General features: G+C 38.8%; 1 protein-coding gene across 1 annotated transcript in view; it reads left to right on the top strand.

The window, feature by feature from the left end:
- The first annotated feature begins 1,032 nt into the window (after positions 1 to 1,032).
- The window catches only part of rims1a (regulating synaptic membrane exocytosis 1a), a 172,606-nt gene continuing 156,196 nt past the window's right edge, over positions 1,033 to 17,442 (top strand). Inside the window, exons 1-2 of the mRNA XM_069886157.1 lie at positions 1,033 to 1,122; positions 15,686 to 15,781. Coding sequence (XP_069742258.1) covers positions 1,070 to 1,122; positions 15,686 to 15,781 — 149 coding nt within the window. The 5' untranslated portion in view covers positions 1,033 to 1,069. The remainder of the gene's footprint in view (positions 1,123 to 15,685; positions 15,782 to 17,442) is intronic.

Genomic DNA, 17,442 nt, shown 5'->3' with positions numbered 1-17,442 from the left:
AGACACCAGTGATATTCCAGTGCTGTTCCTTGTACATCAGTCTACGAAAGTAAACATAAAGGTGTAGCATACGATTAAGAAATGATATGCTGGCCTCCATAGCAAGAATATTTGATTCTAGGAACTGTGGCTTCATGGTGGAATTATATAGGGCTTTGATTTTATTTTGAGGATGTTCTTGCTGTAAAAGAAATTCAGTGAACCATGATCCAATTGGGAAGCCTGGAATTGAGGTGTAATTTTTAATTTGCTAGCATCTTTCCTGAAAAAAAATCCTTGTTGCTATGAGATGAATTTCAAACAAAAGTAGGAGCAGTTTTGATAAAGAATCAATTTTAATGCATCACAATAAAATATAAACTCTATCTCCTAAAGTCTGACTTTCAGTGTCCTGTTGCTTTTTGGGCTTCTACCAGGGTTGCAGCAAACTGTAGGGTAAGTAATTTGTGGTGAATAGATTAAATCTTGGTACACTGTCCTGGTTTTAACAGAGTTAGAGGCTAACCACTGACATTTGTTGATCTCTTCGCTAAGTGAGGGTATGGGATGTTTAAACATTTTGTTGTTGAGGCAAGTACTAATATGTGTGAATTCTCTTCATCTCTGCCATCTCCATGTTTACATAACCCACTGGTTTGATATGGTATGGAAATAGATTTACCATCCCAATTTTCATCCTGATAGGATGTGGTTTTCAGAGTGGTTATACGGGGATGAGGAACATCTTTTGACATTTCCCACTTATTGTGAATAGTTTTCTGCAATGTGCAGTAGTATATTATGACCTGGAAAACAAGTTAAATTAAATCAGACATAACTTTATTTAGCAGCTCTGTTCTTAATGTTATGCTGCATTTAAATTAATTTTCACTGATATTTAGTCACAAGAATTAACGCATTGCCTGTTTGCAAGTTTTAAGAGCTTGTATCATTAAAGTGTACAATGAAAAAAATTAATTTGTTCACTGTTAGTGTCATCTTCATCAAATCTCACTTTCTTTTTCATTGCTCCATCTTTTCTCTTCACTGAATTGCTCCCCACTCATCATGTCTGTGCAGTGAGTTCCTTATGCTGCCCAGGGCAAAACGAGGAAGGAGTGCTGAGTGCCTGCATACTGCCAGGTAAATATAGCAGCCCAGCATCATTCAAGACTGCTTTCTCATTCTGTAAAAGAAGGTAATCTGTGAATGACTTTTTCTTCTTTGGTTTAGTGTTGCTGTTGTAAGAATGGTTTTCAGTTGTAAATATATGAGTTCATTGACAGACATCTTGTTGTGCTTTAACACAGCTGCACTTTCTGTTTCTATAATGCTGCCTTTCATCCTTGTGGTGAATAATATTGGGAGTCTTATCATTTTCATTGTACATGTTTGTGTGCTCCGCAGAGTTTTGACAATGCTGCAAAAAAAAAGTAATAAAAGCAAATACATTGAGCTAAAGGATCCATCCAATCAGATTTTTGTTTCCCTCGTTTTATCTGTACATTTGGGCATTGTTCCTGCCTACATTCCTAACATCCCATCATAATACACACCCTTTCTATGAATGTTGCTTCTATAAATTAACATTGGACATACTGTGACACATAATGTTGTGTAATATTTGATTGATTACACTAGACAACGAAGATTTTGCATCCTGAACACTTTCGGGTGTATTATTTATTTTAGGCTGCTGATCACAAAAATCACCTTAATATTTTTGTGATTTCCTGTCATATTTTAAGTCTACTAGTATATTGCCCTCAAAGCAAGTTGTTTTGGTGAGTCCAAGCATGCCTGGGCATGCACTCATTGCATTTGCTATGCAAATGTTGTCTTAGGCCTGGACATGCTTAGTTAGGATAGATGGAGACAGGCTATAAAAGCAGCTTGCCTATACAGATGCAGTGCATTACATTGATATAGATTGATGCACATGTTCTTCAGGCAATAATATAGAGTGTACTAAACAATAGCATTTATTGTCTTCAAGTCATTTCAATAAAGCAGAAAAGCAACAGCTGTGATATATTCTGTTACATTTGTGGCAAGTGCTAAGGCTCAAAGACACAGCATGACTTCACTTATTAAGGAAGCCAACTTTGATTGTAAAATTTGTGACCAAGACAAACCCAAGACTCCTCACATTTGTTGTGCAACATGTGCAATCAACCTGAAAGCATCATTATATGATTAAACGTGCAAAATTCAATAAAAGTTAATGTTTCTCCAACTTCCTACATGATGCAGCAAATCTGAAATTATCTTTGAGTTCAGTTTGAAGTTGTCTATCATAACACCTTTTTTTCAGGAAGCAACCTTTTTGAAAAAAATTGTTGTTCAGTATTATTCATAAAATCCTTGTTAATATAAACAGCTGCTTTTTAAATGAAAATTACACATAACTCCAAAAACTACTGCTATGAATGGGAACTCCTCACCTCGATGTAAATTTAATGAAAAAATAATTTTTCTTTCTTTGAGTAATTTTCACTTGAAAGTGCCACAAGCATTGGACAAATAACTTTCTGAAATGACATACATTTCACAAATAATAAGCTATGCCCTGGAAGAGTTTTACAATTAGTGTTATTTTCATCTGCTCCAGTGTTGACATTTAACATTTTGTTCTCACTTTTGGGTCTAACCAGATTGGACTGAATTATCCCCAACCTTGTCAAAAGTAGGGGCAGTGTGTCATCTTGCTTGGAGCGAATTTGTTATTTGTCCCAGAGAGAATTTTTTCACAGGGAATTTATGGCGCTATTTTGAGTTTTCATTCCCAGTAGTCCAACACTTCCCTCAACAAAGAGAAATGACTGAACTGTTGAGGCAGGAGGAGACCTAGACCTTAATATATTAATAGGCCTGGGGAAAGAGAGAGCAGTCACAAGATAACAAGTTTAATTTCAGATGAAATTAAACAGAATTTCACTCCACCCTTCCCTCTCTTGCATGCATTCTCTCTCTCTCTCTCTCTCTCTCTCTCTCTCTTTTCCAAGAACATTAGAATACAGCATCATTCCTCATAATTCATGTCTGGGTTGTGCCAATTTCTTGTCTGAAATATGGTAGAGCAGGAAATGCTCGCAGAATGTTCCAAAGGGAACATTGTGAAACCTTCTAAAAAGTCTGCCATTTGAGACAATTGGTCGATCATCAACCCCGTGGACTGAGTTTTCCAAGTAATAGCCTGGGCAACAGATTTTGCTTGGAGATGATGGCAACTTTGGGATTTCATTGTACATGGAAATCTGGAAGTAGTGTTTGTAATTTGCTGATGGAGAGCAGGCTGTGTCCAGCACTAGAGTCATGCTGCAGTCTGGCAAGGAAGCAAGATCTCGGCTGAATTGTCCTATACTTATGATGCAAACTCAATAAAAGATTCCTCTCTGGGGCCAGTGGGGAGTGCTGTTGGTGTTTTACTGGAAGGGAACAGTTTCAAAAGTCTCAGGTAAGAGTTTATTCATTTGGTAAGACTCATATGTATTTGTCCTCATTGATGACATTCGTCTCATTGCTGTCAACGCATTTTGCTCCTTGGGCAGCATAATAACATCCTCAGCTTCTCTAGATGTAGAGATTGAGTCAAGAATCGGAAAGGCCTGCTTTGCCTTTGGTCAATTGAAAGATCGGGTTAGTCACAGAACTTCAGGTTGGCCACCAAGTGCAAAGTGTACAGGGGCATTGTCATATCAGCCTTGCTATATGGATGTGAGATGTGGTACCCATAACAGAGTCACTTACGTCAGACTGACAAACTGTAGCTGCATCACCTATGTTTTCTGATGAAGATCAACTGCGAGACACGGACTCCAATACCAAGGTCCTTTCCCGAGCCGGAATGTCAGCAGTTTCAACCTTGGTGATGTCATCCCAACTGCACTGGACAGGATATGTTGTCAGAATGCCTGACGGAAGACTGCCCAAGGACATCGTGTACAGCCAACTATCTGAAAGTGAGGAGGCCAGTGACTATGTTCTACATAGGAGCCTCAAGAAAGCTGACATTGCCCTTTCAACAAAGGAGGATCTGGCTTAAGATTACTCACAGTGGAGGGACACCATCAGAAAATGTGTGGACGCTGCTGAGTACAAGCTCAAAGAGGCAATAGAGGAAAGGCATAGAAAGCACCACAACAGAACTTCTGCCCCTGATGCCCCTTCATGTCTCACCTGCTAAGTAGTGCCTGTCAAGGACTCTGCAGCCACTCCAGAACTCATATTAAACCCCACAAACTGATTTAAAGGAACCATCATCATGCTATGGGATGGATAGCCAGAAGAAGATGTATTTGTTTAAAAATTCTCCTTGAAAGTTATTTTAACAAACTCTAATTGTTTGCTCATTCAAATTTTTTTAAATGTTGACAGATGCTTTGTTTTTGAATACTGTGCCACTCACTGCAAAATCTACCTCACTGTATTTAGATGCATTTGATTATTCAGGTTACATTTATATGAGCTTTATGTGAGGTTGCTGGGAAAGAAAGATTGGTGTTAAGTGAATCAAAGTTCACTAAATTCACTCCACCTTAGAGTCTCAGATTAATGGCTCAATCAGTTGATTATATGTCAGTGGAATATATGACAAATTTAAAAAAAAATATTGGAAAAGCATGAGGAACAATAAGATTTATTTAGAGTATACCTTAAATAAAAGGTAATATCAAATTACACACCTGCCCAAGTTATTTCACAGAAGTAAATGTGAACAAACTAGAAAAGTGGTGTTAAGAATGCTAAAAGCTTGCTCAAAGAAGAGGATTTGCTGAGTCTTACATGAGCAAGAGGTGCTCAGTCATTGTGAACTCAGGGGGCCATTATTACCTTCTTTTATATATCGATCAAACTCATGAAGTCTTCCACTGGTGGGCACGGAGATGTTGCTTTATTTGATGAATGGGATCAGCAGGCAACTGGATTCATGAGACTAAAAGTGGATATTCCATGACCTATGTAAAGAGGGTGAAGAACAATGAGTTTAGAGGAGGAATGGAAAAGCCAATAATTGGTTGAACTCTTCAGATCAGTATGTTGTTAATTGGCAGTCGTGAATTCAGGAGTTAGGTTTGGCCGGTAAGAGGTTTACTACTGACTAAGATATGAGCTAGAGAGCTTTGTAGGACCTAAAATTTCTCAAAGATATGGATGGAAAGCCAGACAGAAGAGCATTGTTATAATCACTGAAACATATGATGGAGAACCATGAGAAGGAGTGGGAGTGAGCAATCTTGTTGTTCTGTGATGGTGAAGAGATGGTCAAAATCTCAATTCTGTATTGAACATGACAGGGGTTCTCTCATTTAACTTGTGTCTAATTCAGTATTGGATCGAGGATAACCAGGCTGTTAACATAGATGCAAAGGAGTGATCAGGAAAGATGGAGTGAGATATTATCAAAGGCCATAGAGGAGCTAATTATGTATTTGAAATGATGTTACAATTGGGTAAGTGAATAGAAAAAAAAACCCTTCTATGAACCTTGAGGCCACTGACAATGTTGGTAAGATATTAGGAAAGAACTTCCATTGTGAAAATTATTAGTTAAATTGTTTGGCAAGGGTTGCAATTTTGCCGTGCTGGACAATGGAGAGGCTGATCTGGCAAATGATTAAGTAATTAACTATGCCAAGTAGAACAAGGAACAACACAGTGCCAGCGTGCATCAGGCCAAGGAAGAAAAGCTTGTGGGCAAAAGTCAAGGGAGCTTGGGTTATGAGATGAGAGAGCTTAGAATAAGCTCAAAGGGCAACTAAACATAGGATTGGAAAGGTTAGCTCTTGGTTTTAGACAAGCTTGGGTTAGAATGATGATGACAATCTTTGGAAAAGTCTCTTGAAAACTAAACCTTTTTAAATGTCATTATACAATCGAAGAAGAATACAGAGGAGAGCAGTAAACAAAACAATTGAGTGGAGAGAGAGGACACAGATATGGCACTAATGGTGCCACTAATTTTATACTTCTGTTCACAAATCCATATGATATATCCAATGTCATAAGGACATCATGTGGAATTAAAAACAGACATAAAGAGACTAAAATAAATAAGAACTTGCGTGGTCTGCTGGTCTGGAAGGTCAGATCGTATACAATCAAGGATGAACTAGCCAACTGGATATAGAATTGGCTTGATGTTAGAAGACAGGGTGGTAGTGGAATGTTGTCACTCAGTTTGGATGACAATGTTGTCAAACATTACAACAGGATGTAGATGAATTGCCAAAGAGGTAAAAGGAATAGTAGATAGAATTTAACTCTGACAAGTGTGAGGTGTTGCATTTTGGTAGACTAACCAGGGCAGGACTTGCATGATGAATGGTAGGGCCCTGGAGAGATTTTTTGAGAGAGACTTGTGGATCCAGGTACATAGTTCCATGAAATTGGTGACAGATGGACAGGGCGGTGAAGAAGACATCTGGCATGCTTGCTTTCATTAGTCAGAACATTGAGTTCAGGAGCGGGAACACCATTTCACAAATTTTCCAAATGTACAAGACATTGGTGAAACTGCACTTGGCGTATTGTGAGCAGTTCTCAACACCCATGGAAAGATATCATGACTACACAGAATGGTTGATATCTTGAACTTGGTGCCCAAGGAGGTGATGGAGTCAGATGCAGTCATGACGCTTAAGAAGATAGACTATTATCTGAGCAAGGCGAAAGGATGCGGACTTTGTTCATGCAAATAGGATTACTGTAGATAGGTAAAGTAGTGGACCACAGGGCCTGTTTCTGTGCTGTACAAATTTGATTATTTTCTCTGTATATCCTCCTGGCTAAAATTATATGAAATGATCAAATGTCAAAAGTACAAAGAGAATAAACTTTACTAATGGTGCCATACTTGTGGGGAATTATTAAACAGTAATGAGCTGCAGGCATTTATAAGCATGTAATCTTACTTCCGACAGTGTTTTCAATCATTAGTTCCTCAGGCACAGCTGGATGGCTTTTATCCCACCATTTCCCAAGAGATCCAACGATTCAAAGCCAAAGTTGTCTTACGCTCTGAATTTTGTTTCAAAATACAAGAGTAAAAGGTGGCAGAAACTTGAATCAGAAGAATTTCTGTGAATTATAAATTCAACCTGACAGTTAGTCCTCCAACATCACAAACATTTCTAAGACTGATTCCACCTGCATTGAATTCGCCCATCGTTATTGAATGAAGATCTACCGGGACCAATGCCTGAAGAGGGCGCACAAAATCAGTGAACTGGTGCGGACTCGAAAGGCCAACATGGCCTGTTTCCGCTCCATAAATGGTTATATGGTTATATGGAAGCGAGAAATGGAGTAAAAAAGATTCATAAGAATGTTACCAAGACTGGTGGCCTTGAATTATTAGGAGGTGCAGGATAGATTGGAACTTTTCTTTCTGGAGGGCTGGAGGCTGAGGGGGAACCTAACTGAGATTTATAAAATTTCGAGGAGAATAGATAAGTCACAGTTTTTTTTCCTTAGGGTTGAGGAATCTAAAACTAGGGGGCATAAATTCAATCTGAGAGGGGAAATATTTAAAAGGGACCTGAGGGGCATATTATTCACACAGTTTGTTGAGAATATAGAATGAGCTACTGGAAGAAATGGCAAAGGCAGGGACAATTATAACATTTAAGAATCATTCAAACAGGTGCATGGACAAGAAAAGTTTAGAGGGATATATGCTGAATGCAGGCAAATGAGACTAGCTTGGACACATTGGGCTGAAAGGTCTGTTTCCATGCTGGAAATACTCAGCAGGTTATATAGCATCGGCATAGGGAAAGCTCATCAGTCTGAAATGTTAACTGCATTTTCTTTTCACAGATGCCTGACCTGCTGAGCATTTTCAGAATTTTTTTTTGTTTCATTTAAAAGTCACAGAGTTGCCCAGCATAGAAAGGGGTCCCATAAGCACAACTCACCCTCACCAGGATGCCTATATGCTAATCCCATTTTCCTGAATTGTCCTGTGTCCTACCATTCCTTTCCTATGGATGAACCTGTCCAAATGCTTTTAAAATACTGATTGTAGCTGTCTCTACCACTTCCTCTAGCAACTTATTCCATCATCCCACCACTCTCTGTCTGAAAATCTTGCCCCTCTGATTTCCTTTTAATTGTTCCTCTCTCATTTTAAACCTCTGTGCTTTCATTCTAGACCTTTTTTTGGGGAAATGACTGTCTGCTTATTTGTACCCCCCATAATATTAAAATCTCTATATGGTTACCCTCAGTCTCTTGCACTCCAGTGAGAATAATCCCACCTATCTGATCTCACCTTGTAACTTAAACTTGTGATTCCAGCAATATGCTAATGAAACTCTTCTGCACTCTTTCTGGCACTACCATATCTCTTCTATGACGTAACAACCATAATTAACTAACTAATGTCTTGAACAACTACTTCATGATGTCTGAAGTCTTGTACTCTCTGCAATGAAAGCAAGTCAGCTCAATGCCTTCTTCATTACACAATCCACAGGTGAAAAAAGGCAACAATACTTCTAAGGTCCCTGGCATTTACTGTATCTGTCCAGCCAGTATTAAGTGATCCAGAATTCTCTTGTCAGTTTAGTTTCATCTTTCACCATTCTACCCATTTTCTTAATTTTTTAAAAATTTACATTTCGACATACTGCAATTCAGCCCTACAAATCTGTGCTGCCCAATTTACAACCTATTAACCTACACTCCGGTACGTTTTTGAAGTGTTTGGGAGGAAATGGGAGTGCTGCAGAACCAATAACATTAGTATAGAAATTCTAGTGGCAATAATGTAAAGCAAAGTAAATTGTTATTTAGAAAAGTTTATGGGCTCATAAAAGAAAGCAAACATGCTTTTTTTTAGAATTGAATCATGTTTGACAAACCTGAGTTCTTTGAAGTACCAACAAGTATGGTTTGGTTAATATTGACTTGCAAGGTTACTGTAAACCTATAGAAATGAAAAGACAAGGAAGTACAGCTATAATGTTAGTCAGGGAGGGGAAGGGTGTGGGAAGAAAAGAAGAAAATAGTGGTAAATGGTTGCTTCCCAAATGAGAGTTATCAGAGTTGCATCTGATTTTTGATATTAGGATCACTGATCTTTTTTGCATGTATTAGATTCAGATTTTTCAGATTTATTGTCAGAATACATACCACAAACAACTCTGAGATTTTTTTTTCTTGTAGGTGAGGGAGAATTACCACTTATTTGTTGTGCAAAAAAATGTATACAGCATACACACATAAATAAATAATGAACTGTAAATGGATAATGAATGTAAGCAAACTGTGCAATACCAAGAGAATAAAAAATAAATAAATAAAGTGCACAAGTAAGAATCCTTAAGTAAGTCTCTAATTGAGTTTGTTGTCGAGGAGTCTGAAGGTAGCAGCTGTTCCTGAACCTGGTGGTGCAAGTCTTGCGGCACCTGTACCTCTTTCCTGATGGCAGTAGCGAAAACTGAGCATGTGTTGGGCGGTGCTCTCCTATGGCAGTGTTCCCTGTAGATGTTCTCAATAGTGGGGAGGGTTTTGTTTCTGATGTCCTTGGTTGTGTCCACTACCTTTTGAAGGACTTTATGCTCAAGGGTATTGGCATCCCCATATCAGACTGTGATGCAGCCGGTCAGCACACTTTTCACCACATCTGTAGAAATTTGCCAGGGATTCTAGTTTCATACCAAACTTTCACAAACTCCTGAGGAAGTAGAGGCTTTCTACTTCTTTCTTCACTATACCATTAGTGTGTTGGGTCCAGGAAAGATCCTCTGAGATAGTGAATCCCAAGAACTTAAATTTTCTCACCCTCTCCACTCTGATCCTGCAGTGATCACTGGATTCTATACCTCTAGCTTTCCCTTCCTTAAGTCAACAATTAGCTCTTTAGTTTTGGTGATGAGTGCAAGGTTGTTGTTGGTACATGATTCAGCCAAGTTTTCAACCTCCCTCCTGTATGCTGACTCATCGCCTTTTTTTATACAACCCACTACCATGGTATTGTCATTACATTTGTAGAAGGTGTTATTGTCGTACTGAGCCACACAGTCGTGAATGTAAAGTGAGTAGAGCAGGGGGCTAAGAACACAGCCCTGTGGTGCTCCAGCACTGATGGAGATTGTGGAGGAGATGTTCCTATCAATCCTCACTGATTGTGGTCTGGAGGTGAGGTAATCCATGATCCAATTATACAGTGGGGTATGGAATCCCCACTTGCTAGCCTACACTTGGGCATGCGGCAAACAATTTCAAATTAAAATAACATTGCACTGAATACTGAGGATATTTTTCAGGCACCAACAGACTAGAGAGAAAAGAAGGAATCTGGCCATTGGAATTTATTGCAGTACAGTGTGTGGATGTACACATCAGAATAAAGTGGGTGGTTTCTGGGAATTTATGTGCACAAACCAAGTTGGTCAAAAGTAATTTCTATCCCCTTTTTTGGAAATGACACAGAGGAGCATCCACAGAACAGAGTACAAGCAGAGATTTCATAGTATGCATGAATTTAATACATTGTGCAAGTTAATGCCATTTGTTGGCAGTACACCTACGGGAGAATTTCAAAGACTGTGATGGTGCAGAGGAGATTTACCATTATGGCAGATTTGATTGGTCAATGACCCTTTGTCAGAATTGGGCAGGAATTAAAAAGCAGCTTGTTAGACTGCAGGAGTGTTGCAGGAGGGAGGATATCTCTAGCCCCTTTCACATTTGCCAGTGATCCTAGGAATCGAACGCCAATCGGCCTTTAAAGTGGCAAATGTGAAAACAAAATCTGCTCAATGCCGGCATCAGATGATGTCATCTCACAACAAGGATTGCTGATCTCGACCCCTAGTACAATCCCTAGCGTCTGCAGATGTCGGCATTGAGATCAGGCAAGTGTGAAACAGGCAATTGCATTGCAGGCACTTCCTATAAAAGGAAGAACAAACCAAATGCAAGTGTGAAAGCGTTCAGTGTCCCAGTTATGAGTGGTCTAGTGTGAAAGACCAAACCCCCATTCCTATCCCAGGACACTGAATGGCCGATTTACTGGGATGCAAGTGTGAAAGGGGCTTTTGATAGCCTAAAACTGGGTCACTACGGTGAAAAGCTGTAAACAATGTTATCTGATCAAAGAGTGAATGGGAGTAGTAATAGAGTGAGAACAAAGACAAAAGAATGTATCAGTTCTGAAATGTAGAGCAGGAAAACATGGCTAGCTGGTTAGAGAAAAAAAAAGAATAGGCTCCGCTTGTCTGTTGTTTTCTAGCCTTTTTTTCCACGAAAAGAGTGGAGGATGTACCCAGCCTAACTACATTCATGATTTTCTAAAGTAAATATTCTCTTTTCAATATCAGCATTACATGGATGAAATGACTTGGTGACAAACACTCTTCTCAACTAAAGATACAGTCTATAAATACTGAGGAGAAATGTGATAGCCAAATGCTAGGTTTTATATTCTTCCTTAATTGATGTCTAAAGATCTTAATAGGACAGAACTGGACAACACAGGGACAGGCCCTTTGGTACATGTGTGTGTGTGTCAAAATCACAAAATATAGGAGCAGAAGTAGGCCCATTGGCCTATCAAGTCTGCTCCACCATTCTAATCATGAGCTGATCCATCCACCCACTCAGCTCCACTCCCCAGCCTTCTCTCTGTAACCTTTGATTCCCTGACAAATCAAATCCTGTCAACCTCTGCCTTAAATACACCCAACGACCTTGCTTCCACAGTCACTTGTGGAAGTCCCATGGACTCACGACTGTCTGACTAAAGAATTTTTTCCGCATCTTTGTTTTATATTGACAACCTTTTATACTAAAATTATGCCCTCTTATCCTGGAATCACCTACCATGGGAAACATCCTTTCCACATCTACTCTGTCCAGGCCTTTCAACATTCGAAATGTCTCTGAGGTTCCCCTCTCATCCTTCTGTACTTCATTGAGTACAGTCCAAGAGCCAACAATCATTCCTTATATACTAACCTTTTCATTCCTGGTATCATTCTAGTAAATCTTCTCTGAACCCTCTCCAATGCCAGCATGTTCTTTCTCAAATATAGTGCACAAAACTATACACTGTACTCCAAGTGAGGTCTCACCAGGCCTTTATGGAGTATTACCATCACATCCCTGCTCTTGTATGCTATCTCTCTAAAAGTGAATACCAACATTGCATTTGCCTTCTTCACCACCAACTCAACCTAGAGGTCAGTCTTTAGGGTATCCTGCACAAGGACTCCCAAGTCCCTTTGTACCTTAGAATTTTGAATTTTCTCCCCATCTAAATTATAGTCTACCTGTCTATTTCTTCTACCAAAGTGCATGACTGTACACTTTCCAACATTCTATATCATCTGCCATGCCTTTGCCCATTCTTCTAATCTATCCAAGTCACTCTGCAGCCTTTCATTGTCCTCAGCACCACCTCCCCTAACACCTATTTTGGTATCATCTGCAAACTTAGACTCAAAGCCATCTATTTCATAATGTGATGTTAAGAGTGTGGCAACAACACTGACCTCTGTGAAATACCACTGGTACCTGGTAGCCAACCAGAATACGATCCTTTTATTCCTACTCTCTGTTTCTTGCTGACCAGCCAATACTCTAGTTATGCTAGTATCCTTACTGTAATTCCAAGGGCTCTAATCTTGTTTAGCAGCCTTATGCGTAGCACTTTGTTGAAGGCCATTTGAAAATCTAACTATACACAACATCTACTGTATCTCCCCTGTCTATCCTACTTATGATGTCTTTAAAAAATTGCAATAGGTTTGTCAGGCATAATTTTTCTTTAAGGGCACCATGCTGACTTAAGCCTGTCTTTACATGCACCTCCAGGTATTCCATGATCTCATCCTTAACAATAGACTCCAACAGCTTCCCAACTATTGAAGTCAGGATAATAGGTCTATAATTTCTTTTCTGCTGCCTCACTCCTTTCTTAAACAGCAGGAGTGACATTTGTAATCCTCCAGTCCTCTCGAACCATGCCAAACTCCATTGTTTCCCAATGCCTCCTCAGTCTCAACAGGTACCTCCTTCAGAACCCGAGGGTGCATCCATCCGGTTCGGGAGACTTATCTATCCTTAGAACATTTGGCTTCCCAACTACCTTTTCTTTGGTGATCTTGACTGCACTCACTTCTCTTCTGAGAGATTCATGATAGTCCAGTATGCTACTAATGTCTTCCACAGTTAAGACGGATCCAAAATATTTATTCAGTTCCTCTGCCATCTCCTTGTCTCCCATGACAATTTCTCCAGCATCATTTTCTATTGGTCCTATGACTACTTTGGCCACTCTTTTACTCTTTATATATTTTTTAAAAACTTTCAGAATCCTCTTTGACATTACTTGCTAACCTCCTTTCATAGTTCATCTTTTCCTTCCTAATCAGTCTTCTCCAAGTTTTTAAAAGCTTCCCCATCCTCCATCTTCCCACTAATGTTTACTTCCTTGTATGCCCTCTCTCTCGCCTTTCTTTTGGCTTTAACTTCCCTCGTCAACCACAATTGTCTTATTTCTCCATTTACAATTTTCTTTCTTTTTGCTCTGTGTCTGCCCTGGATTTTCCTCATTTTGTGCAGAAACTCCAGCCATTGCTGATCTGCTGCCTTCCCCATTAATGTGTTTCTCCAATCGACTTTGACCGTTCCTCTCTCATGCAACTGTAATTTCCTTTACTCCACTGAAATAACACACACCTCTCCTTTTCAAATTTCAAAATGAACTCAATCATATTGTGATCACTTTAGCCATGACTCAGTAATAGCCACAGCATTGTACTTCCCAACCTGTTGCTGTGCACCAAAATCATCCACCTTGTTTCTAATGCTCCATGCTTTTAATTATACATTTAGACCAGTTTTTGAATGAATATACTGTGTGTCTGTCATCCCCTCAGCTATTATTTTGTCCCATCACCTGTCTGTCATCTTTGCTGCACACTATCTTCAATTTACTGTTTTTTTCCCCCTGACAAATTAGATTAAACCCTCCTGAACTGCTATATTAAACCTGAACACCATGGTATTGGTCCACTTTGAGTTCAGATGTAACCCATTCTTTTTGTATAGGTCCTACCTTTCCAAAGAGATCCCAATTATCCAAGAATTTGCAAACTTACTCATCCACCCACTTAACTTTATCATCCCAATCATATATATGAAACCAAAAATAGATCTTTAAATGAATTATAAAAACTTTTCAATGAGTACAAGTCATGACAAATCATTAAATTAGCTTTTTTTGTGGAATCCTAATCAAAGTGCATAGCAACTTTAGTCAATGTCTCCTTTGATTCCAAGTTAGTTATTTTAACTTTAAAATGATCAAGATGGCAAATGCGTAATTTTCAGAGAAGAATGAAAAGAGTATTCTCCCAATCCATCAAACAAACTTGTGGCTTCCCTCTTCCTGGCATAGAATCTGCTATTCCTCCCTCCCACGTATTCTGATGGAGTTACTTACAGTAACTAGTCACCAGTTTCTCAACCAGCTATCCTGTTACCTGGCAGAAATCACAATAACAGTATTGATCATGCTGTTAAATCTGGCAGGTTCTGTACCCTCCCTAATTTTCTCAATAGGCCACTTTCCTTAACTTGTGTTGGAGACAGCTGCTCTTCAATAGGTCCAGCTGGTGTACCAATGGACTAGCATAATCATCTGGTATAGCATGGGACTAGCATGACCAGCTAGTATACAATGAGACTAGTGTGTACAGCTTGTGCACCATGAGACCAACATGAACAGATAGGTGTAGCTTGAATATCATGAAATTTGCAGGACACAGCCACAATAGCCCTTTGCTCAGCTAATCCCATTTGCATTTAGTCCATATCCCTCTTAACCTGTGGTTCTCAATCTTCCCTACCCACTTGCATTGCATCTTAAGCCATCCCTATGACATAAGAGCTTTGTGATTGGTAAGGGATGGCTTAAGGTGGTATGCAAGTGGAAAGAAAAGATTGAGAACCACTGCTCTAGACCCAATTGTTACTGAAATATTTTACTTGAGAAAAATTGTAATTTTCTCATTTCCTATAGAGTAATGAAACTGTGTGCATAACGAGTCAATTAGGTACGATTAAAACAGTGGTTTTCAAACTTTTTCTTTCCACTCACATACCACCTTAAGTTATCCCTTATCAATCACAGAGCACATAGCATAGGGACTGCTTAAAGTGGAATGTGAGTTTTGGGGGACAGTTTGAAAACTACTGCTCTAAATCTTTCTATCAACCTGTTCAAATAGCTTTTAAATATTGTAATTGGGCCCACCTCTACCACTTAGTCTACCAGTTCATTCAATATGGGGCAAATTTATTTATGTTATGTTCACCGTTGTCAATTGAATCTTTTTTCTCCGCACTTATTTTTGATTTCAGTCAAACCCTTCAGTCAATTTCTGAAGAGGAAATATAATTGTTAGCTCTGCTTTTATGGGAAATAATTCCAGGATTTTAAAATTCTGATTTTCAATGCAATTCCTGTTAACATGAAGCTCAGATTTCAAACGTTTGTCAGAATTTGCATTATTTAATTTTGCTGTATTTTAACATGGTTATTTTTCTTACCTGTCATAGTGCATTTTAATTGCAATCTAAATATTTTAATGTATTTGAACTTTTGTTTCTAATTTAGAGTGGATTAATTATCCATTTGCATGAATTAATCATTTACTTTTAACATTTAATTTTCAAACTGCTTCTGAAGCTCCACTTTGCCTTCCTGCTTTAAATCCAACATTAGACAGGACCAATCTCAGAGTCGGGAATCACGGATATTTTCATTTACAGACATCCTGGTTAGGTAAGAAGGGTTGCAAGTGTCTGGATGTTTCAGGTCCCTTCCTGTTACTTTTTTGGAAATATGGCTGTATTTTATAATCAGATGCAGCTTTAAATCAGCGTAGCTACCTTTTGATCCATTTCAAAAATAAGCTTTAAAAAAACTGCCCATGATTTTCCTTTTACTTTATATACTAATCTATGCAGCCCAAGAAGGGACATGGAACTAAGTGATGGTGATCATGTGCTCTGACCTTCTAACAGATTTGGGCTGATCTAAATCTTAACTCTGCTCACTTTGGTTTCAGAATTGTTAATTTCTTTGCCTGTCAGTTACAAGTGTGTATCTTTGACTAAGTTAGCAGAGAAGATCTTTTGGAGAAATTGTTCCAGATATCCTAATTTTAAGGTAATTTTCCCAGATTCCCTACATGCACAAGAGAAATTTAAGATTTATTGCCAAGAATATATACGGTGATTCTTTTTCCTGCGGGCGCAGCAGAATTACCAGTGCAAAAATAAACTTTACACAGAATATACATATAAATGAAAAAATAACTATAAACAGATAATGAATGTAAACAAACTGACTGCAATACAGAGAGAATAAAAAAAATAAATAAAATGCGCAAGTAAGAGTCCTTAAATGAGTCTCTGATTTAGTTTGTCATTGAGGAATGTGATGATGGAGGGTAGAAAATGTTCCTGAACCCAGCAACTATACCTTTTTCCTGATAGCAGCAGCGAGAACATAGTGTGTGCTGCGTGGTGTGGGTCTTTCATGATTACTGCTGCCCTCTGACAGCAGTGTTCCCTGTAGATATTCTCTATAGTGGGGAGGGTTTTGCCTGTGATATCCTGGGCTGTGTCCACTACCTTTTGAAGGGCTTTACACTCAGGGGTATTGGTATTCCCATACCAGATCATTCCCCAGCTCTGGATTGTATACCTCTGTCACTCCTTTCCTGAAGTCAACAATCAGTTACTTAGTTTTGATGACATTGAGTGGAATTGGTTCCTTTCCATCTAACCTATAGAAGTGTAACAGATGTGCATATGACCTTTCCTCGTAATTTAATTTTAGAGCTAGCTGTTTTTGGTGTATCTTCTCCTTCCAGATCCAATATATCCGTACTCAAGTGTGGATATGCTATAGTGGATTGGCAATAGTCTAACCAGAGCTTTATTCTATGACACTTTATTCCAGGCCCTTAAGATGAAGTCAACAGCAAATTGTGGGACCTTTTGTGAAGCAACCTAACTTGCTTCTTACGAATGTCAGCAAAGATTTGCCCCAAGCCAAATAAAAATGTAGGGAAAATGACCAAAAGTTTAGGCAGCATCTTAAAGGAGAAAGGTAAACAGTGAGCCAGAGAGGTGAAGAGAAGGAATTTTAAAGCATAAAGATAGATTAAATGACAGCTGGAGCTAGGGGAAGTTCAAGAGGCAATAAATTGAGTTCTACAGATAGCTGAGCAGTACTGTTGGAGACTACAGTGATAGGGTGTTGTGAGACATGGAGGAAGTTAAAACCAGAGTTAAGAATATTAAAATTGAAGCATTATTTAACCAAATTAGCCAGCTCTGTGATTTGTGAATATCTGTCCATTAGACACTTAAATTATATTTGCACATACTGAATACACTTGTTTTAGGCTCAACGTCTCCACAATACCTAGCTTA

Source organism: Narcine bancroftii, chromosome 6 (genome assembly GCF_036971445.1).
Source record: "Narcine bancroftii isolate sNarBan1 chromosome 6, sNarBan1.hap1, whole genome shotgun sequence".
NCBI classification, from domain to species: domain Eukaryota; kingdom Metazoa; phylum Chordata; class Chondrichthyes; order Torpediniformes; family Narcinidae; genus Narcine; species Narcine bancroftii.
This window is presented reverse-complemented; position numbering and strand designations above follow the sequence as displayed.